At 32.9% G+C, this 23,093-nt stretch overlaps 1 protein-coding gene across 2 annotated transcripts in view; it reads left to right on the top strand.

The window, feature by feature from the left end:
* Positions 1-22,488, top strand: part of mnd (L-type amino acid transporter minidiscs) — an 89,121-nt gene extending 66,633 nt beyond the window's left edge. Inside the window, exons 5-6 of one of the 2 annotated variants that reach the window (XR_011951272.1) lie at positions 4,697-5,154; positions 10,571-22,488. Coding sequence is in view for 1 of the 2 variants with exons in the window: in XM_072535325.1 (XP_072391426.1) it covers positions 4,697-5,092 (396 nt within the window). In the remaining variant the exon portion in view is untranslated. Of the gene's footprint in view, positions 1-4,696; positions 8,402-10,570 lie in introns of those variants that run through there. The other variant, XM_072535325.1, reaches the window with a different exon arrangement.
* Positions 22,489-23,093: the final 605 nt, after the last annotated feature.

The raw sequence follows: 23,093 nt of genomic DNA, 5'->3' as shown, positions 1-23,093 counted from the left end.
CAATATCGGAGAATGATCAAGATCTCGTGGACTAACCGAATTACAAATGAAGAGATCCTCAGACGAATGGAGAAAACCCGAGAGGTACTGAAAACCATCGACTATCAAAAGCTACAGTACTTCGGACACATACGAAATGATATGCCCTCCTACAAGCCATCCTGCAGAGGAAAATATTTGGAAGGCGAGGTACAAGTAGAAGAAGAATAACCTGGTTAAAGAACCTCAGAACCTGATTTAACACAACATATGTGCAGCTTTTCCGCGTTGCTGCAGACAAAATAAAGATTGCCATACTGATCGCCAATATTCGGATGGTCTTGTCCAATGCTGGCACCTTCGATTTATAGTTTATCTTTTTTACTTTGGAAAAACACATTTTTTTTTGTAGCTTAAATACACACGAATTATTAACAATATGAAATTTGGGTGTGTAGTATCATTGAATATGAGATAATAAACGCCTTTAATAAACATCCAAAGTAAATATTCCAACTATCAAACAAAAAAAATTGCCATGACCTTAGCAGCCAAAAGAACGATTAGATAGTGACCTGTTGTTGGCCCTGATATTTATGTAAATATTTACTTTCTTTTACATATCTACGTCAGTATCGTATCATAAGGTTTGACGTTTTAATGATATTAGTGATAAGAAATCTATAGCGAAAAAAGCAGCGGATACAGACAAGATTTCAAACGAGCTAATAAAACGAGGTCGAGAAGAGCCGCAACGAAAAATATACGACCTAGAAATAAGAATTTGAGAAAAAGATATAACGCCCAAAGAATGGAAAACAGTGTGGATACTTCCTGTTCTAAAGAAAGATGACACCCCACAATGCAACAACTGTAGAAGAATAACGTTATTAACAGCTGCTACAAAATATTGACATTATTGCAGAGACAACGACTCACAAAATACATTGAAACTAAAATAAAAAACTACCAATAGTGATTTAGAGAGGGAAGGTCAAGTATAAATGCTATACAGATAATGATAGTCAATCGATAAATGTTATGAACGTCATATTGACTTACACATCCTCTCTTTAAATTTCAAGCAAGCATTTGATAGCCTACTAAGACCAGTAATAATAGAAGACATGAAAAATCTAGAGATCTAGAGAAATAGCAACTGGAGTAAGACAAGGCCACTCACTACTAACCTCACTATTTAATGTCACGATAAAAGGAACAATAAGAGCTATCCAAACAAAAGGTACAATTATAATATCGACGTCGCAACTTGTTGCTGATGACATAGGGCTGATTAGCAGAAACCTACACAGTTTAAAGGAAGAATTTTCGAAGTTCTGTAAGAAAGCATCAAAGAAGGGTTTGTCAACCAAAATAAAACAAAGTACCTAATATGCTCCCGGAAAAATACAGTTAATACAACAGAGATAAATATTAGAGAATGTAAGTTCGAAAAAGTAGAATACTTTAAGTACCTTGGACAAGGGGTAACAATTTTTTTTGTTACCGCATTGAGCTGGCGGTAGTCAGTACAAAAAAGCGTGGAACCATCCTTCTTATTTTTCAAGACAACAGGTGAGATTCACAGACTATTTGATGGTATTTTCATCACAACTAGTTAATATGCTCATTTTTCTTTGCTCCATGAAAACTCTTCACCACCGACATTAAGGATAATTTTTAACATCTAATACGACCCCATTTTTAATACATAATAAGTTTTTTTTTAAGTCCATCCCAAGATAAATTGGTCGGGAATCTCAGCAATTAATATTTTGTGGTTGTCTGTCATCTCTATTTTGTGTGTGGTAGTATGTTCTTATTTGAATAATGGTGACGATATTTATGTACTCCTGAGACCTATTTATGTTCGTCCAGTCTGTCGGATGTTCGTCGGTTGGCTTGGCCTATATATAGTCCGTCTAGAAAGTATCCGGAAATTTATATTTTTTCTAATTTTAATAGATTTCCTTTTTGTAACATTTTAAGACAAAAGTAATGCATCAAGTAGGTTGTGTCGATAGTAGGATATGGACAAAATCGCATGACAACACCATCTGTCAAATATTGTTGTTTGTAAACAGACTTAAGATTTGTGAAATAATGTCGCAAGTAGAAAAAAGAAAAGTCGTGGAATATTTGTATAGAAAGGGTGTCCGAAACGTTAAAAAATTAGTGCAATTGACTGAACTCGGAAAAACTGCAGTGTATGAGACAATAAAGAGGATAAAAAATGGCATAGATATGAGACATAGACCAGTTTCGGGTAGACCGCATAAGATTCGCGGAAACAATTTAAATGCTTTAGTGACTTTAGGACGACAAAATCCGCGCCTAGAGTTTCGAAAATTAGCGAACAGATTTCAAAATCAACGAAGAATAAAAGTGTGCCCAGAAACTGTCCGCATGTCACTGAATGACACTTCTGCAAAGGCAACAAAGAATAGATTTTTGTCAACGTTTTCGAGAAGATATTTTTAATAATGTCTTTATATCTGATGAAAGTTGTTTCCAGCTTGGTGCAAATCATCTAAAACTCCTATCAAGAGAAAATGTTACCGTTCAAATTTCCAAATTTCCCACTAAAATAATGGTTTGGGGAGCAATATCTCAGCGTGGTGCTACACCTCTCTGTATAGTTAATGGTACTGATGATAGTGCGAAATATTGTGACATCCTAAATGGTTTTCTTCTTGAAACGGCTCATGTTTTATATCCAGAGGGGTGGCGTTTTCAGCAAGATAATGCAAGATGCCATACTTCTGCTTATACTCAAGCTTGGATGTAAGAACACGAATTGGCAACAATTCTGTGGCCAGCAGCATCTCCAGATCTTAGCCCCATTGAAAACATACGGAGACTGATGAAGATTGAAGTGGAACGAGCAGCGCCACGAGATAAAGAAAGTTTGATTCGGTCAATTTTACAGGCCTGGAACACCATTACCGAAAATTATGGCCTAGTTTCGGGTGTACCTGGACGTTTAGTTAAGTGTTTAGATTTAAATGGAGGTTGTATAAGTAAATGATAAGAATTATTTGTTGACATTTTATATTTCAAGTGATAGAAATAAATACCGTAAAATTATAATTCTGCTTTCCTTTTCCGGATACTTTCTAGACGGACTATATTTTTAATCACAAGTTCAACGGGATATGCTGTACAGTCCAGGTTTTTCTAGTGGAAACATGTTCTTTGTTATTTCTGTTCTGAGATCTGCATACAGACCGCAGCCATTTCAGACTACAAGATAAGCATATTTACATTTACAAAGCAGTTTTAAAAAATACAAGCATTTTGTGAAATCTTACAGTTTGTTATACAGTTTACAATTTTTGAAAAAGTTTATTGATTTACTGATGTCTTTTATTAAAGTTTCTTTCAGATTGTGTTGTATTTTCGCTGTCGATCTTGCTGTTGAGTAGACTGGACAGTCTATTATTTTATATTGCATTGAAATTGGTATTTGACAGTTGTGACAAATCGGCTGAGGGTCCTTGGAGATGATGTATCCATGTGTAAATTTTATATGACGTAGCCGCAGTCTGTTGAGGATTACTGGGTCATGTCTTTGAGCTGGGAGCGGGAGTAAAGCAGAAGTAACATCTACTTTGATAATTTTTAGTTTTGCTTCTATTTGGCTCCATTTTTCTTGCCAGGTTTTGTTAATGTAGGATTTTATTAATGTTTTCTAGTCTGAAAATGGTATGTTTTGCATTATAGAGTTTGTCATGTTATTGACACTTCTGGGTGCTGCTTTATCAGCTGCTTCATTACCCCTTATCGAAATATGGGATGGTACCCATAAGAATGTTATGTATGTGCCATGTTTATGCATTGTATAGCATGTCTTTCATTTGTGCTAAATTAGCATGAGTCGGATATATTTGTTTGGCACCATTCAAGGATATCATATTCATAATAAGAAAATTGATATCGTTGCTGGTACATTGGTTCAGTGCGATGGAGATTGCTTGCATTTCCCCAGTATATATGCTTCACTCCTTGGCTAGGCGGGTGACAGAGATGCTGTCTTCGAAAATAGCTGCAGCAGTTACACCATTGCTGCTTTTGGAGGCATCAGTAAAAGTTAGTTTGAAATCAAGATATCTGGAGATGGTAGACTGCAATTGTTGATTTATTTCAGATGGATTGTGTGAATGTTTGGGATAGTTGAGTAAGGTAAAATCTACTTTTGGCATTTGAACTTTCTAGAGAAGAGTCTGGCATCTCTTTGTAGAAGTGGCTCTCAATTGATGTATATCGTATGAAGGGGTTTTCATTTGCACTGAGATATTTAGTAACAAAACATTGAAATATATTGCATTCTAAAAATTAATGGCGGGTCTGCTAGGACTACGTGGCTTATTAGCTATTATTGGTTTGTTCGTTGCACATGTGGTCCTTTTTTCTTCTGAAGAAGGAACTTCTTTACTGTTATTTTAAGCATATATCTTGGGTACATTTAACAAAGTCTGCCTTCGTTTACATTGCTTCGTTGATGTAGACCTTATGATAGACATACTATAATTTTTGCCCCGTGGGCTAGTAAATATGCAACCATATAAATATTTTCGAGGTTGATTTAATATTTACTTAAATATTTTTTTATAATAAACTAAAATGTAATTCTGTAATAATGTTGTTATAATAAAATTTTATCTTAATAATTAAAACGCTGATTATCGGATTTAAAGAAGATTTAATTTTGTTTCAGGCAATCATTACACTGGCATTAGTAATGGTAGAAGATGTATACGCTCTTATTAATTATGGATCTTTTGTAGAAGCACTTTTTATTACCGTCAGTATTGTGGGACTTTTATACATGCGCAAAACTCATCCGAAAGCTCTACGGCCCATCAAAGTGAACTTAATTCTTCCTATTACATTCTTCATAATATGCGGGTTTTTAGTAACATTTCCGTGTTACGTAACCCCTCTAGAAGTAGGAGTTGGTGTAGCTTTTATATTGTGTGGTATTCCAGTATATTTCGTTACGATATATTGGCAAAACAAACCACTTTGGTTACAGAACTGTTTTAACGATTTTAATATTGGCTGTGCTAAGTTATTTATGTGCGTGCCCGCAGAAAGTGAGAAAGATTTTTGATATATACTTTTTTATTAATTTATTGTATTAAGTATTAGTACGGTGAACTGGAGGGACCAAAGGTTAGTTAAACTCGAATTCTTTTTTTATTTTATAAAGCGCCAACAATATGTTTCGTTGTGACCTACTAGGACTATTTTTTAGTTATATGGCTTTATGTGCCACTAATTTAAAATTTATATATTTTTTTTATATTTACTTTTATTTCTTTTATACCAGTGGGGAAATTTAGCTATAACGCTCTTAAGATGATGAGAACAAAAAATTATTATCAAGAATCATCCAGGGGTAAAATCATACCCATAATAAATGTGTACAGTCTGTCCCAAACCCTTCTTTCAGTGCGTCACTAATTGTGACGTCATAGGATTTTAGGAATGTCGAGAATTATTGCATGACATTTTAGTTAAATCTGACAGTTGCAGGATCGTAATAGGTTAAATGTGAAAAGGTTATTTTTTTTAATATAAAATAAAAACTTTAACAATTCAAAATTGTCTTTTAATATTTAAGGTAAAATTTTTAATTTACATAATAGAAGGTTTCGTCCTGTATATAAATTTTTATTGCGCATTATATTGGAACTTCAGTTTGTCATAATTCCTATTCTATACATTCAAGGAAAGTGCTTAATTACCTAAGATTTACCATCTCCAATAATTCAAGTTTCATCATGGTTGTTGAAACAAGTATATGCCTCCCTTTTAAACATTCTACTAAAGAGTGATTAGTCCAACTTGAATTTGATATTTTTGGTATGAAGGGTAACATGTTGGCCTAAAATTAACAAGAAAAAATTTAAAGACGCTAGTAATATTTCAGTAGGTTATGGCAAACTATATTTTAATACAAACCTTCACTAAACATTCTGTATACACGAGTTCTAATAACATGTTTATAGTTATTGGTTAATGAACGACAGAAACTGGTAATAAAGTCCAAGCCTCTCTTTCTAATTGAAAATAATTTAATAATTTTAATATTAATCTTTGTTCCTTCTCGGTATATCTCGGCAGATTTAAAATATTTTTATGACAATAAATACAAAATTAAATTTTCACTGTAAAATGTCTGAAAATAGTAACCTGGAATGACAATTATTATTTTATCAGTTGACATTGTGAAAGTACTGTCAAGATCGAGACCTTCTGCGTCACATTATATTTATGCGCATCATTGATTGGATATCTTATTAACGTATTATAAACTCCAACCAATTATACATCCGTGAGTAGAATTCGCTTTAATATACAAATACACGTAAACAATACATAATTTTCTAAGTTCTATGTATAATAATCACAGACTCACGATTTTTTCTATCACTTCTAGCTTAATGCGTTAGAGAGAATTCGATCAACTATGACGCACTGAAAGAAGGGTTTGGGACGAACTTTATATATATTATATTATTTTTATTATTAACAATACAAAATAATTTTTATTTTACTGTAAGTTTTGTTTCAAACTTTATAAATTTGTAATATTCGACTCGATAACCAGTTAAATTCCAATTGTTTCAACCCTAAAATTGTTCCTGCGTTCTTTACATTTAAATTTTTAATATAAAAATCCCCTTTTTTATCACAACTCGCTAGCTAAAACTCCATCCTTTCTTCGGCTTACACGCAATCTAGGTGAAATGTCCTAACAATCCTTCCCATCTCTTTTGGCTCTTTCATTTTCAACTCGGGGTGGTACAATTTTCTTCCAGTCTTCCTTGTTCTCGCTGTCTTGGCTATTGAGTATAATATTTTGTAGAATATTTTCGTCAGTAGGCTCAACACATGTTGCGAGATCATCATCAATACCAAAATATTGTTCAAATTCTTCATTTCATATAGGTAGTCTTCTATTCAGAGCTCTCGCCTAGACAGATAAAACTCGAATTATTCTTTGATCCATAGGTTGCATAATCATCATCTTCCTGCTTTCTGCGTCCAAAGTTGAACATAGGTCTCCCCTTCCAGTTGAAAAGGTTGCATACATAAGTTGTCTTAGGAGGCAGGAAAATGAGAGTTCTGCTTCTCTGAATGAGGGACGAGCCGGACAGTTAGAATTTTTTTCTTCTTTTTAGTCAGTTCACGACCCCAATAGCATACCCATTTAATAAAAATGTCACGTCATCCAGGCCTTGCGATTGCTCTCATAATCTACCGGCAAAAATCGGACATTTTTAAAACATCTTGGATTCTTGGATTTGGCGATAATTAACAAATTTTTACAGTTATTCTGCCTTTTGAAAGCTTTCCTCCCGAGCATTTTTCACCTCTAATTTTGAATGGTTTATCTGGCCTTAGTTTATAGAATAATCCAGTTTCGTCTGCACCAAACATTGGTTTGCCATTCGGTCACATCGCTCTATTTAACCGACAAAGACTATCCAGTAATTTTTCCTGCGACAATGTTCACTATTATCTCTACTCTTCAAACAGTTAACACATTTGATCCCACGACATTTTTTTTTTCGATAGTACAACATTTTTTGTGCCGCCACCATTTGTTACCTTGTATACTGACTCGGTAGTTAACCGATTGGTCAAATAGATTAACACCGCTCATTGAAGCATTGTATGTTGAGAAAAGTTTTTATTGAGGTACAGCAGCAGCATACCAACGTTTCACTTTTGAAAGTAGTTCAATACTATCGTAATTTGATGCCATTTTTGTCCTTCCATTTTACAAAAAGTAGTAGAATTGTTTTGTCAAAGCGATATTCGAAATATCCACAAATCTTTTTTTTTTTCATTGCTGTGGAGGATGGCAGGGGACATTTTTTTATAAGATTTTCTCTTCTCTTTCAAAGTTTCCATCAAATTATAACTAGTAAAAAAATTGTCAAAAAATACTTTGTGGTCAGTAGGCACATCAACGACATCAAGCATTTTTAAAACAACTTGTGATCCTAAAGGCAACGCCGATTCTTTCGGATTATCCACTGATGCTCTATAATATGTGTCAAAATTGTTGCAATAACCATTTGCAAAGCATCCAGTCCTTGCACCCAAATCTTACTGTCTTTCCCTTTATAAACTGTTTAGAGGAGTAATATTCACAATACTTTATCATCGCTTCATCAATTGATAAGTCTTTGTGGAATATGCCAAATTGTTGAAATTTTTTATTTACATTTACAATACATTTTGTCCCTTGTATCAATTTGCGATTTATCCGCCAAATATAGGTATTTTATTATTTCTTAGAAAAGGTTCCTTGAAATTGCATTAGTCACGAGGGGAACCTAAAGATCCTCATCTAAACACCAATAATTGCGTTCTCGTGGCAATCTAAGGTATCTAGTAAAAAGTACAGAAATATCTTTATCACTTCCTGTGTTACATGAAATTGATGATTGTTATTTTGAGCGGCTATCATCCAGACGACCCTTGTAACCTGTTATAGATATAGTATTATCAGTAATTTCTGCCGTGCAGTCAGATTCATTGATTTTATTTTGACCCTTCATTAAATTTTCTCTTTAGTCTAATGACAAGGAAACGATTGTCTTCTTCGTCGTTGTCAGAATCATCACTCATGTAATAAAACTCTATTTCTCTGGGAACATCATTCAGAAAGCTTTGGGTCGGAAGATCATCCTCATCTATATTTTCATTGTCAGTTTGATAGTCAATCTCAGGGGGAATAAGTACCACCAATACATCTTTATGAGTGGAACTCGCAAGGTCATCTTAAGCTAAAGCAGGTATTTTATAACGTTCTCCATAAAATTCAATGGGACTCATAGGTGGCAATTCTTGAAAATTCATTCCAAGACAAATACTGAACCTGAAAGAATAAAAAACCAAAAAACATAAATATTTGACCCCATACAAACCCACTGTACTCAAATGAGTACATGAGTATTTTGTAACATAAAAACAACAATAAAAAATTCTTATACTGTATAAATAAGCATTACCAGTGTTTACCCTTCTACCCAACAATTAAAGTTTAAAAAATGATAAATGATATCAAAATCACAAAATAGCAAACACTTCAATGCTCAATGATCTTCAATGATCCAATAGAAATATGGAGGTTAGCTTCTAATTACTGCGGCAAAGGTTAGGAAGAGAAGCGCCACCTAGGGTATAATTTGTGAAAACCTAGTAGAACACTTCTTAATAGAATAGGACATATTCATGGAGTACCACTCTTTTGCAAGATGTGTCACTACTAGGCCATTTTTGCTGCTGTACTCGGACGAGTACAGTTTGACCAAATGGGTCAATCCAATTGGCCGAACAATCAAAATTAAGAATATTTAGCTCTTTGCAAAAAAAATTGCCGTTTTGTTGAAGCATAGGCCTATTTACGGGCATTCCCCGATTAGCTTGCAGCTTAAACCATTCTAAAGGTGCACAGTTAGCTTGTTCTTAGACGACACCCTCACTTATTTGTTTAGGTTTTAAAACATTGGCATTGAAAAAGAGTTGGGCATCTTGTGTTTATTTTTCTTAATTGTGGATATTGTCGAATGATTCCAAATTCCTTCGCAATCGTTTCATTTCACTCGCCAGCGTCTAAACGTTGTGTTATAAAAATTTTTCTTTAATGGAGAAACATTTTCGTCTTGTAGAAGCCATTTTTGTATGCGTACGCAATCATCACCCGCAAATTACTGCCGAATAATAAACAGTCACATTCAGGGCGGAGATAGCTTCTTAAAGATGTTTCAAAACTTCTTGAATCTTCATATAAAGTATTAAAAACGACTATTAGAGAAAAAATACTTGTAACTGTTTTACTTTTGAAAAATTAGTTTGGCTCTGTCATAGCTTTGCTATGAGAACGCACTGTAGACAAATTAGTGTTTTCATTAATGCCAGATCTGATAGTCACATAGTTCGTAGGTCACCAAATTACTATGTTTATGAAATTTTGTAAGACCAATAACAACTATTTATTTGTAAACATATCAATGCTAGTCTTAGTTGTAACTGGACAATATTTTGTGAAATTCCGTCGTTAAAAGCGGTCGGTCTTTATAAGCGGAGTCGTAGTAAACGGATGCACGAAAGTGGCTTATATTATGCCTTGCTTATGTCACTAAAAACGGTTTTGTTTTTTCATGAAGATAGAAAAAGTAAATTTGGTACGAGTACAAACTAGAGCGTTATATCCAAATTTCACTCCTTTATTGTAATAACTACTTAATGATTATAATGTGCCTTACTTTATATTATATCGTCGCTGAGCCTGTAAAATTCAACATTCTTTTTTGAAAAATTTAGTTGGGTTCAAAATTTAATTGATTTTATGAAATTGGGCAGACCTAAAAACTCGTGTTGTATAATTTCAAGACTGCTTAAGAATATAACAAACATTTATCTGTACAATTCCTTTAAACATGGATTTAGGAAGAACACGATTGGGCTATAACATGGACGTATAAATAAATATCTTTATTTATACGTCCATGAGCTATAAAAACACCCCTGTTTTTTTTTACACAATTTTATTTGTCGGTTTTTGCAGAGGCATGGACGATAGTAATTGGATAATACAGCAAACACACATGTGTATACAAGATATGTATGTAGGAAACGTAAAAAATATTTAAAATTAAGATGAAACTGTTTGAATTATTCCATCATGAAACCTATGTATTATGTACGCATTTTGAGGCATTTAAAATTGTAAATAGCGATTATATAATTATATTATTATATTATTCTATTCTAATATTAATTTGTTATAATGCTCAAACACTGTGTCAAAATAGAGATTTTTGAAGAATGTGTATCTAACATTAAATGTTTCTTTAAAAATTTAACATAACATTGCTGAAATATATTTTATTTTTGTTTGTGATTTATGTGAAAACACTTTATGTTAATATTTATGGGACCAAAAATTGAGTTTTCAACTAATATAATGCTTTGTACAAATGTTTTTAGTGATAGTAGTTATTAGAATGTCCTATATTGTTTTATTTATTCAATAAATACCTAACATACTGTAGGGAAGAGTGGTCCACAATGAGACAAGGCATTTTCTGAGGACATGTCAACAGCGCCTTGCATTATCGCCACCAAGGTTGTCTCAACATGTAGAGTCTACCGGAAAATCTTAGCTTCGGTTCGCTTGTTCGTTTTATTATTATTTCTCACATCGACCGATATTATTCGGTTATGCATTGAGCTAGTACTTTGATATTGATGGTAAGTAAAGCTTAGGTATTTTTGCATGTAATTACGTAGCGATATTATTTTTATTTTATCGACTTTAAAAAAAATATCACACTTTATGAACTTTTGTGAACTACGGCCTAACTCGCGGATGTCGCCGTTTAGCATACGAAATGACTCAAAAAAATAATATTCGGATTCCGAATAATTGGGCAGAAAATAGAGCTGCCGGCATAGAATGGATGAGAGGATTTTTAAAACGATCACCTAACATGAGCATCAAACAACCAGAGAGATGTAGTCTCTCGCGTGCTGCATCTTTCAATAAACATAATGTATCAATTTTCTTTGATAAATTTCACAATGTCTTGAGCAGGCACGAAATCTTTGCCGATGGCTCCAGAATATGGAATCTAGATGAAACTGGGATGACAACTGTGCAGAAACCAAAAAAAGTGATCGCTTGCAAAGAAGTTAAACAAGTTAATCCAGTAATTAGTACCGAAAGATGATCTTTAGTAACGACTTGCTGCCTCATAAGTGCTTCAGGAATCACGATTCCAGAAGCTATTACATTTCCTAGGGCTCATTTTAAATTGTATATGCTTCGTAATGCGCCAACTGGTAGTTTGGAACCTGCAACACCTTCGGGCTGGATGAAAAGTGAGTTGTTTGTGGAAGTTATGCGTTATTTCATAAACCATACAAATTCCTCAATCGAAAATCTGTTGTTTGATAACCACAAAAGTCATCTTTCAATTGAATGTATGGATTTATCCAAATCCAATGGAGTGACTATTTTAACCTTTCTGCCCCATTGCAATAATAAACTACAACTATTAGATGTTGGCGTTTATTTTTCACTTAAGGCACCACCCCGGAACTCCAATGACCATATATGATATTCCAGAATGTATTATGAGTGCATTTCTGCATTCAATGACTCCGATTAATATAACATCAGGATTCCGTAAATCGGGTATTTTCTCTTATGATTGAATGTTTTTGCAGAAGATTTTCTTCCTAGTTTCGTCACAGTTCGGCCTGAACAGTCAACATCTTCAATTGGTACTTTTTAGACTTCATAAATCAATACTTCAAATGGTAGTTTCAGACTCCTGCACAAATGACAAACATGGGGAAAAGGATCCTACTTCAAATCTTGATACTGTGATAGCAACACTTACTATTGACCATGATTCTGAAGCAACCGTCATGACAACAAAATCGTTTTCGAGCCCGCAAGAGTTTAGAGGTTACCCCAAAGCCGCTCCACAAAAACAAGTGCAGAACAGAAAATGCGGAAAAAGTTTCATTAAAACAGACACTGCAGAAAAACTTGAACTTCAAACAATAAACACCGAAAAACGCAAAGCTAGAGCTAAGACAGTAAAAAAACGATTTATCGAATTCGAAAATAGAAACAAAAATCTAATACCGTCATTATGTTTTATTACTTTACTCCGTTTGGAGTACCAGAAACTGAATTCACTACGAATTTTGACCATGATGAACGGCATGTGGAATGCTATTTTAGATTCCCTTGCTGAGTAAATTATCACGCTGTTTGCTTTGTAAGTTTTAGAAAGCACAGTGGTAAAAATTTGAATTCGGTTTCGCCAGGTAGAAATCGTTTGATTTCTCTTTTTGTTTTTAGATGGCGTAGTAACATCCGTATATAGTTATTTTGATAACTATTGTCTAGGACGGGAAAGATTTTTGTTTTGGTTCAGAGCAGTGGCTATACCGTTCTGAGGAGACCTAAAGAGGTCGAAATACGTATAAGCGGCTTGTCGCTGTCCTGTATCGAAACAAAAATCTAATACTGTCATTATGTTTTTTTCAAAAATAGTTCTTTAAGTGACCAAGCAGAATCCCTGAACAGTTCATCTAAATATGATGCCGACCTTGATGCTCCAATAACAGGATTCGTGGAACTGGATAGAAATGCAGCCATGATCACTATGTTCTTGTAAAGTTCGCAAGCAAAAAGTCAGTACAATATTTAGCTGGCAAAATTTTGACTAATCTTTCCGATAATTTACCTGAGAAGAAAAAATAAATCTAACAAGTTCATTTATTCAAGCGTTCCTGAAGTTGCTAGTGTTTTATCATAAGACATAGTGATGAGTTTACCTGTACCAGTGATACATGGAAAAAGAAAGAGGCAAAATAATTGTGTTCAGTTCGAAGTGAATTTGGGCTCACTACATGTTCAATGAACGATGTCTCGTTGTGGACCACTGTGTCTCAGTGTTGACACAGTGAGACACTTTGCAACGTCAAAAAGAATTTTTTTTACACTTATGTTTTCAAGTTCAAATATATTTTCGTTTCAATATATATATATATATATATATATATATATATATATATATATATATATATATATATATATATAGAAAAAGTTGTAAAAAGATCTCGAATGACTAAATACCGTCTCACTGCGGACTACTCTCCCCTACCACGAAATATTTTACATATTTACTATTTCCATGAAATTTTTAATTAAGACCAATTAAACAATAATACCTTGTAGATGTACAGAGTTTTGTTGTGAGATCTGAAACAATGTTAACCCTACTTTAAATTAGAAATAAAAATTTTTATCCTTCAGAGGAATTTACATAAAAAAGTGGATTTAAAAAAAAATGTAAATTATTACCTATAATCTTTTCGCTATCGACATGGAGTAATAAATCAAAATTTTAAGAAAATTTAAGCACGAACGGCTCAAGCAAAATATGTATTTTGATTGAATCCCGCTAAAAATGTTGTAATTTTAAAACCTGCGCCCACGGGTATTGAGAAAATATAAAAAATATAATATTAACTTCATTGTATGTTCATTCGATTACATGAAATCAACTTTAACTGTATATACAAAATCAATAAAGTCGTCACAGAAACGCAACTCAAAAATATTGGCAAATCGGCAAAATTTAAAATGTATAATATGTGTCTGAGTTGTCAATATAAATGAGTCAGAAAATTAAATTAGAAGATTTTTTTACAAAACAACAACAACAACATTTATTTAATTTATTAATGTTTTTTATTTTGAGAACGATTTCTGAAGGGGAAATCGAAACGTCAAATAAACTTAATTTTAAATTAAAATTATGGTTTATTCCTATTAAAAATAGTAAATCTCATAAAAAGAGGTTGACTAAGTTAGACAGTATATCTAGCAAGATCGCAGCAAAACAACCCTCCTAGACTAACCCTCATCTGTGGAGTTCTTCAAAAACATCACTGTTCATATCTTCATGGTAGTTTCCTATTTTTTTAGATTGAAATATTAAACCATTATGACAGGAATTTTTTTTGAGTAATACCTTATTTTTTTACATTTTTGGATTAATTAGAGGTAGAAACATGAGGCAGAAAAAAAACTTTTTTTACTACAAAAAAAAACGATGTTACATAATATGTGACGCTAGAATCTTATATAGACGTTAACGAGAGTTTGTATGAAATATTATGTTACATTTCAAACAAATGCCAACATCACATCTGTTGTACATAGTTCTCGTAGTGCAAGAACAACCTTCTCCAGCACAATATCTCCGCTTCTTGTCAGGAATGGCAGTTAGGAGATGGTTTATCTCATAATAGTGAAGTTCGTCTGAAACTCTTCGCACGTATTCATGCTCCACATCTTGAAGCAAAATCTAATCGGTTTTCCTCTGATACTTGCTTGCACCTGTGTCGTCCATAATATTTAACATGGCTTCATCAAAATCCATGTGTTGTACGGGCACAAACTGTCTCAAAAAATGTTCCTTTAATTTGTTCATAAAGGTCTAAGTTTATACATTTTATCAGACACATCAATGCTATTATTGTCTGAGCAGTGTATGAACATTAAAATTTGTATAAATCGGTCTCACCTCAACAAGAGTATTTTTCATATCTCTTTTCATGATTCCCAGTAGCGTCTTTCTGAAGGTTTAACATCTGACAATCGCTGACAAGCAAAATCCCTATGAAACATTTAGTTTCTACTAAAGCTGTAATTAAGGGATCAGGACAATTCTTGAAAGAAGCATATTTATTTGACTCTGTTTGTAGTAGATTAACAATAAATTGTCCAAACATATCCACACACAAAACATTTCACGATATTTTTTTATAATTTGGCGATGGAAAAGGTATGGCGTGATTGTCTATAAAATCCCCATCTAAGACCTTTTGTTTACTATATTTGAGATTTGTCTTATCTGGCAGTATAAATGTTGATTTTCCCTCACACTTATTCGTTACCTGCTCCAGTATTACATTTTCATTAAATGTACTTCAAGTTGGTTCATCTAAAGTAGAGTGGGAAGAACTACTTTGTGCTCTCAATTGACGGCGTGATAAATGATCCACAGAACCTCCTGTATCCTCGTCTGTCAAAACATGACTTTCCGGTGGTTCTATGAATATCTCCTTTGCACAATCAATGTGCGCTATTTCTAACGTTTCCTTAATGGTCAAATTCCTTCTAAAATTAAAACAAAATGAAATCAAAATTGTCAATAAACAACTATAATTTTCTTTTTCATAATATATCTGTTTTAACCATATATAACGACAAATAAAAATAAAATCATCAATCTATACTGTAAACATTTTATGGCTTCATAATAGCCTAGCGTTACATCTCTGTAATCTGTAACATATAACACAAACAAAACACCGGTTTTGCCTACGTCTATGAACATTAGTTTTGGAAAATACCTAACATAACATATATATATATATATATATATATATATATATATATATATATATATATATATATATATATATATATATATATATAGAACTATTAGCTAAACAAATACATTATAAAATGTTGCATAATTGAAAAAGAAATTGGTTTTATAATACTTACTCAAATCGTACTTCGGTTTCCATCAGCCCACACTTTCCGCTCAATTCGCCATGTTTACCAAGAATAATAAATCACATAAAATTAACAATATATTCAAAGTTATTACACACAGCTCACTTCTTACGACAGAACTAGCTTTTGAAAACGTACCTATCACATCATCTACCTGCTAATAGAATAATTAATGCATCACAAGAGAATTTTGTACGGGCCTAGAAAACGTTACATATATGTAACGCCAGGTCATAATAAGGGGATAAAGAACCACCGCACCGTATGAAAACCCATTATCACTTCCAATGTGTTATTATTATATTATGGTGTTTTTAATCTAGTGACACTTTAGATGATCATTGATGTCGTGCTTCAGTTGTTATGCCTTCTGACTTTAACTTGGTTTTATTTAGTTTTTCAGTTTTGTGATTTATTTATAAGTTTTTAAATAAAGCCGTAATCTAGTGAAAAGGCGACTGTGTTCAGAAAATAAATCAGCACCTGGATATGCTTTTGTTGTCTGTATTGCGTTTCGTTATCTATATTGTTTTAAGACATATGCAATATGATTTCTAATTATGTTACTACAGTAAAACCTCCGTTAACCGAAATATTTGGGGGGAGGCCGTTTCGGTTAACAAGAATTTCGGTTAAAAATAAAATTGTTTTTTTATAGTATTCTTGGTGAACGTATTAGTATTAAAAAATACTATGAGGTGATTTCGTAATGTTTTTTAATAAGTAAATACAGAATAAAGTAATAAAATTAAGGAAAATGAACAAGTTTAACATGCTTTTTTAAAGAAGTCTTCTGTTTTCTTTTGCTTTTTTGTTTGACAACGATGTTTTGCAGCTATATCTCTTCATCGTTCATTTGCAGAACGTCATGAGTTTGCCTCATTCGATTGTTCGACGAAACGTAAAGCAATCGGAAAAGGACAAAACTGTATGCAAAGACAACAAAAATTAAGAACCTATTCGTGTCCCTAACTAATTAGGCCTACTGTATAAAGTTCTTACCTCTACGGCATTGAAAATCATTGAAGGCAGCGCGAGTCGGCGGTCTCGTGCTGCCTGTTGTCTATGGGGTCGTCATCTTCGTCGTCTAATACGCTCAGGTTGTCTGGATGAAGAACCATATCAATGATGTTCTGGTCGATGAATTCACTTTCTGAGTCATGGGCTGCTAACCACTCACGTATCTCTTGGTTAATTTCGTCACATCCCGGCAAACTTTTTTATTAAAGGTTTAATTTTTTCTGTCGTTTCTTTACCATTTTCTTCTTCAGGATCGTCAATCAAAATCAAATCAAAAAGTTTGTTCCAGCATTTGAAGATTTGATCTTGGCCCACGACTCCAATAAACAGCACACCAATAAACAACATGTTTCATTGTTAAATATTTGAGAATCAACACTTTTAGATTCATTTGTCTTCTGTAATAACAGATATCTTACGAATGCTCCTCTATAATGTCTGTTGAATGTCTCTATTACTCCCTGGTCTAACGGCTGAATTAAGCTCGTGACATTCGGTGGCAAAAGTCTGACAATTGTCACCATTTGGTAGATTTTGAGGGTGAGTTATCGCATTGTCAACAAGCCACAATGCTTTGATGGGAAGGTTTTTTGATTTTAAAAAGGATTTTACACTTGGGACGAATTCATGTTAGAAGCATTCTGAAAATAAAGTAGTCGACATCCATGAGCTTCTTTGGCCTCTATAAAAATCTGAAAGTGCTTTTTCCGAAATCTCTTCTAGAGCTCTTGGTTTTTTTGATTTCCCAACATACATAGGCATCAATCGGTGAGTGAAATTAATGAAATTGTTTACGTTTTGCGATAAAAATTTACTTTTTATTGACGAAATTATTAAAACTCAGCCGTTTCGGTTAAACGAGGTTTCGGTTAAAAATGTTTCGGTTAAGAATGTTTCGGTTAAGGGAGGTTTTACTGTATCCTTATTTTCTGGTGATTTCCATGTATCGAGGATGTGTTGCAATATTCACTGAACAAAACCTACAGGGAATGTCATACATTTCTGAAGTGGACAGTGGTTCTCTTGGATACACACTTGATCACAGACTTCCCAATATCTTTGTTTATTCAAAGAATGCGGGTCAGCGGTTTGCGACAAAAGCTGGGAAACTTGTGGGTGCGTTGTTTTCTACAAATCGCATTAATTTATGATGCTATTTTAATCTAAAAATATTATTTCTAATTTAACAGTAACTCATTTTTTACGCATTATAACAATTGGACAATAATTGTAAATCAAACTATTTACTTCATTAAATTATAGTTTTAAAAATGAACATTCCTTTTTTTAAGCTTGAAAAATGTAATTTGCTATCCCCTTTTTATACATTTATAACACACATAGAAGAAATTATGAAGGTCTATATCTTTCCGTAAGGTTTATGTTATTACCAAGGTTTTTTTGAAAATAAGAATTTTTACCAATTTTTTTTTTAATATTTTACAATTTGTTTAATAGTTGTATAATTTAAAGAATTGGCGGAATACCGTAATTATAGCTTAGTTACAAATGATAATAAAAAATTAGTTTTGCAAAAGTTTTCTGCATTTTACAGAGTTTATGGTATTTTTGATTTGTCAATATCAAGGTTCTTGTTAATGTTACGTAGTTACGGGAATCAATTTATAAGATTATTCTCAATGTTAAGTAGTTAAAGGAAAATAAAAACACATCTTTAGTGGACGACGTCTACGTTTATTCTCATTTTTCAATTGAATGTGGATTATTCAAATTACCCAATTGCTTCATCAGCATAACCGTCGCCCTAAATATTCCTCAAACTGCCTTAAATATTACTCAAAAGTATTAAATAATATTTTATATTCTTAAATACCAATCTAATTTTAATTGATCTTTCTAATCTAAACAAAATAATCTAAATAATCATGCTCCTCATATTATCATACCTTTCCTCTAACATAAAACTACTCGTGAGTTTATTTTCCATTGCCAACTGTGCGACTCTTATACCGTTGTTGCTGCTAATATCATGTAAACTACGCTTAGCAAATGATTCTGAATATATTGACGCTTTTCCCATAAAATTACATTAACCTAATACGAGATATCTTATTCAAACATCATAAACAATGTTTATTGTTGCTTATCTTACACCTTCACTTTAAAGCATATTGTAGCCGAGGTTAAATATACATATACTCTAATCCAAAATATAATTTGATTTTTTGTTTCACTTTCAAAATTAACTATATTATTATTATTATTACCAGATTTAAGCCATACGGCTCTGACAACCTATAAGGGGAAAATTCACTCATCCCAGATACCTACGGTATCAAAAGCATTGAGCTTTGGTGGACTCTTTCCGTGTTATCGAGACCTAGTTGATTTGGTATGCTAAAGTATCTCTCAAAAATTTTCGTGCACATCTGGACGTCAAGAGTAATACAGTTTTCTGCATGGTTTTCTAGGTGGTTCTTCGAAATGACTCCAGTAGTAGAGAGAATAGCAACTATTGTCTGAGTACTTTCCATTCACAATTGTCTCCGTATTTGAATTTCCTGGCTTATGTACTTGGCGCTCTTTTGGTCTGGTTAATTATGCACCACTGGTTGGTCTGTGAGCACAGTTCGGTCCCAGTATAGCTTGTATAATGTCAGGAACGTATTGATAATAAGGGAGATGGTTAGTTCGGAGAACCAGTTTGTTAGCTATCTCTTGATGAAGGCTCTTTTCTACTGAGTCATGCCGTTCCTTATATTCAGTTGCAGCTAATACCTGGCAGCCCGTAAGAACTTGGATGGTTTCTTGTGCTTGAAATCCATTTCGGCATTTATCCTCTTGGACCTGAAGGTCTTTGACCATATATTTAAGGTAATTTTTGGTTGGTATAACTTGATACTGAATGGCGAATAAGAAACCTTATGTTTCAAGGAACATATTTCCTGATGTCAACCAATCGTTCGACGCTTTATTGTCGACATAGTATTGACTGACTTCATTGGGATGTCGCCCATGCAGAGGTTTACCCATCGAGGTACGCATTTTTTCGTTGTTAGAAAGGTGGTTGTGACATATATTGCGCAAATCGCGATGCTATGCAAATTAGATGTCTCTAGTCTGCATCCGAAAATAAGTTCTTAAATATGCAACCTGTTTTTGCAATTGCTCACCTATGTCCATAAGTCGTCTTTCCCCTAGATCAGCGAAGTAATCTCTTTGCTGCACTACATGTAGAGTAATGTTTTCATGCCTTTGTGAGAAGTATTCTAACTTTCCACGTCCGTTTTAGACCATTTTACAAGACCAAATGAGTAGCTAAGCTAACATCCGTACATAGTAATATTATTATTCCAGATTTAAGCCGTACGGCACTCACTGCCTCTAAGAAGAAATTCGATCTTCCTAGATACCACGGTATGAAAAGTATTGAGCTTTGATGGGCCTCTTTCTGTGTTATGAAGCCCTAGGCGCCTTAATAGGCTGGAATGTCTCAAAAATTTTCTTGCGCATCTGGATGTTGAGAACAGTATCGCTTTCGGCATGGTCTTATAGAGATGTTCACTAAGATTCAGCTGTTTTATGTTCTGTAGGAGGTCCTTCGTGATGACTCCAGTAGTAGAGAGAATAATAGATATCGCCTAGGTGGTTTCCATTCTCCTTTATCTCGTTATTTATATCTCAAGATCTGGGTACTTGGTGATCTTCTCGTTGTATTTAAGACGCAGATTAATGTTGTTAGATATCGCAACATTAATTAGCGTTATATTAATAACACTAATAATAAATAAATAATTAATACTAACTAAACAATTAGTATTAATTAGTATAAGATTCGATCTATTATGTACCACTGGTTGGTCTGTGCATGACCGCACTGTGCCCTTACTCTGTAGCTCTCTATAATATATTCCGAAATTAGTATTTTTCTATATTTCGGTACCTTATTTTCTACATAACGTGTTCTTTTATAATTATTATAGTTAGTTAATCCTTAATTCTTCATCAATTATATTTTCTTTACTTTTTATTATATACAGCATTCTGTTAGTATTCTTAAGCATCTGCTTTTCCTTTAGTAATGTTTCTCTATAACAATAAGATCTGATAATCTTTATTGTCTTCTTCAATTACCAAGTTCTTTATTTTTCATCTTTTTGTACTTACTTTTTTTACCAAAAGTTCACAAATCCAGTTTGATTTCACCATTTCTTTATATATTTCCTTTTTAAAGTAACTGGTATTCATCGTTATATAACCCCACACCATCCCACACTTTATGTTCTTTTCACTCACAAACACAAAAACTTATAAGTTTGTTTCATTTGGGGTATTTTTTTCAACATTTAATTTAGTTTTTTCCATTTTTTATGTGAAATTTGTCCAACTTTTATCTTATGAAATGAAGAATGTTATTCTTCATTGGGCAGGTTGTGTTCAATTCTGTCGCACCCATTCCCTATTCCTTTACTTAAGTTTACATTATTTACTTCCATAATTGCGACGTGGGTGCGATCGAAAGCCTTTATTAGGTTCACAAAGGATAAATATGCTGAACCCCTGTTGTTCGTAAGATCTACATGCGTCGGGTATCTTGCCTTGTAATATAATTTTTTGGACAAGTTTTGTCATCTGTAGGGCTATACATTCTCCCTGTAATTCCCCTTGTATATCTTAAAAACTTCTGATGAGTATAATATGTACCATAGTGAAAAGAGCATATGTAATTTGGTTACGAAGAAAATTAACTCAAAAATACCATCAAGAAACTAATTACTGTAAAAATTTACGAATTATAAATTGAATTTTTTTTCATAGGCAATAATTGCTATAATTCTGGTCCTGTCCATTATCTTTATAAATTCTCTACGGAATAAGTATTACTTTTTATGATCTGTATCCATTAATAACTTTGTAATAGTCGTTTTGCGTAATTTTTTTAATTTTTGGTTTTTTATATTCATTTAATATTTATTCTGATCAGGAGAAATATTAATAAAATAAACAAGGAAACCTATATCTAAGTTTATACAAGAACTTTATAATAGTTTCCATAAATTTCACAAATAAATAGTTTAACATCATTATTAATTTAAGACTACATAACTGTTGTGAATTTCTGTCTACCTCAACATATACATTAAAATAAAATGATCCTCCCTCTTTTCAGTCTGAAGTACATCAATTCAAAATATTCTATAGTAGTGCTGGATCATTGTTAGGTTTTTTATAACGAATCTACTTTAATTTGTTATTGTAAAGTCCGAATTAAATTCATAGTGTTACTTAGTTTTATTCAGTATTTATGATTTAATATAATTGCAAACTTTATTTTTATGTTTAAAAATAAATTGTTTAATAAGTAATTATTATGATAATAAACTTGTTACATTTTTAAAGTAGTTGTTTTTTTATTACCTAATTACCTAATTTACCTGTTAGAATTGGTGCAAAACCTCATGAACCTTGGAAATATGCCCGAAAAAAATTGACCGCGGCAGGGTCGGATCTGCACATAGTTTAAAGTACAGCTCATATGAACTGCAAAATTTGTTATCTGAATTCTGCACTGGATATGATGCGGACGGATTAAGGTATACTTTAATAAAACTAGTGTGTATATAAATTTCAAATCATTTGTGACAAAACCTATTCATAAGGGAGGTTATTTTTAATATACGTAGGTCACGGAATAATAAACAATCATAATGCCCACTCTGCTTGTCAAAATAAGTACGCGCAGACGGAATCAGCCATGTTTTAAACTGAACCAGTGCTGTTAAGTGACATTTTATCTGGTGTGCATAGAAAAATTAACCCGGTTTAATTGATTTACGGCAACCATAGACATAATATGCACTATTTTATTCGTACTTTTAGTTGAAGAATAAATTAAATTATTTCAAATTTACTAAATAATTAATCTTTAAAAATTTAAATTACATTTCTGTCGTAGCTTGTCACAAATTTCTTAATCCGAGTCTATGTTCCCGTT

The sequence above is a fragment of the Diabrotica undecimpunctata genome, chromosome 6, assembly GCF_040954645.1.
Source record: "Diabrotica undecimpunctata isolate CICGRU chromosome 6, icDiaUnde3, whole genome shotgun sequence".
Taxonomy (NCBI): Eukaryota; Metazoa; Arthropoda; class Insecta; order Coleoptera; family Chrysomelidae; genus Diabrotica; species Diabrotica undecimpunctata.
The sequence above is the reverse complement of the archived record's forward strand: the minus strand, read 5'-3'. Positions and strand labels throughout refer to the sequence as shown.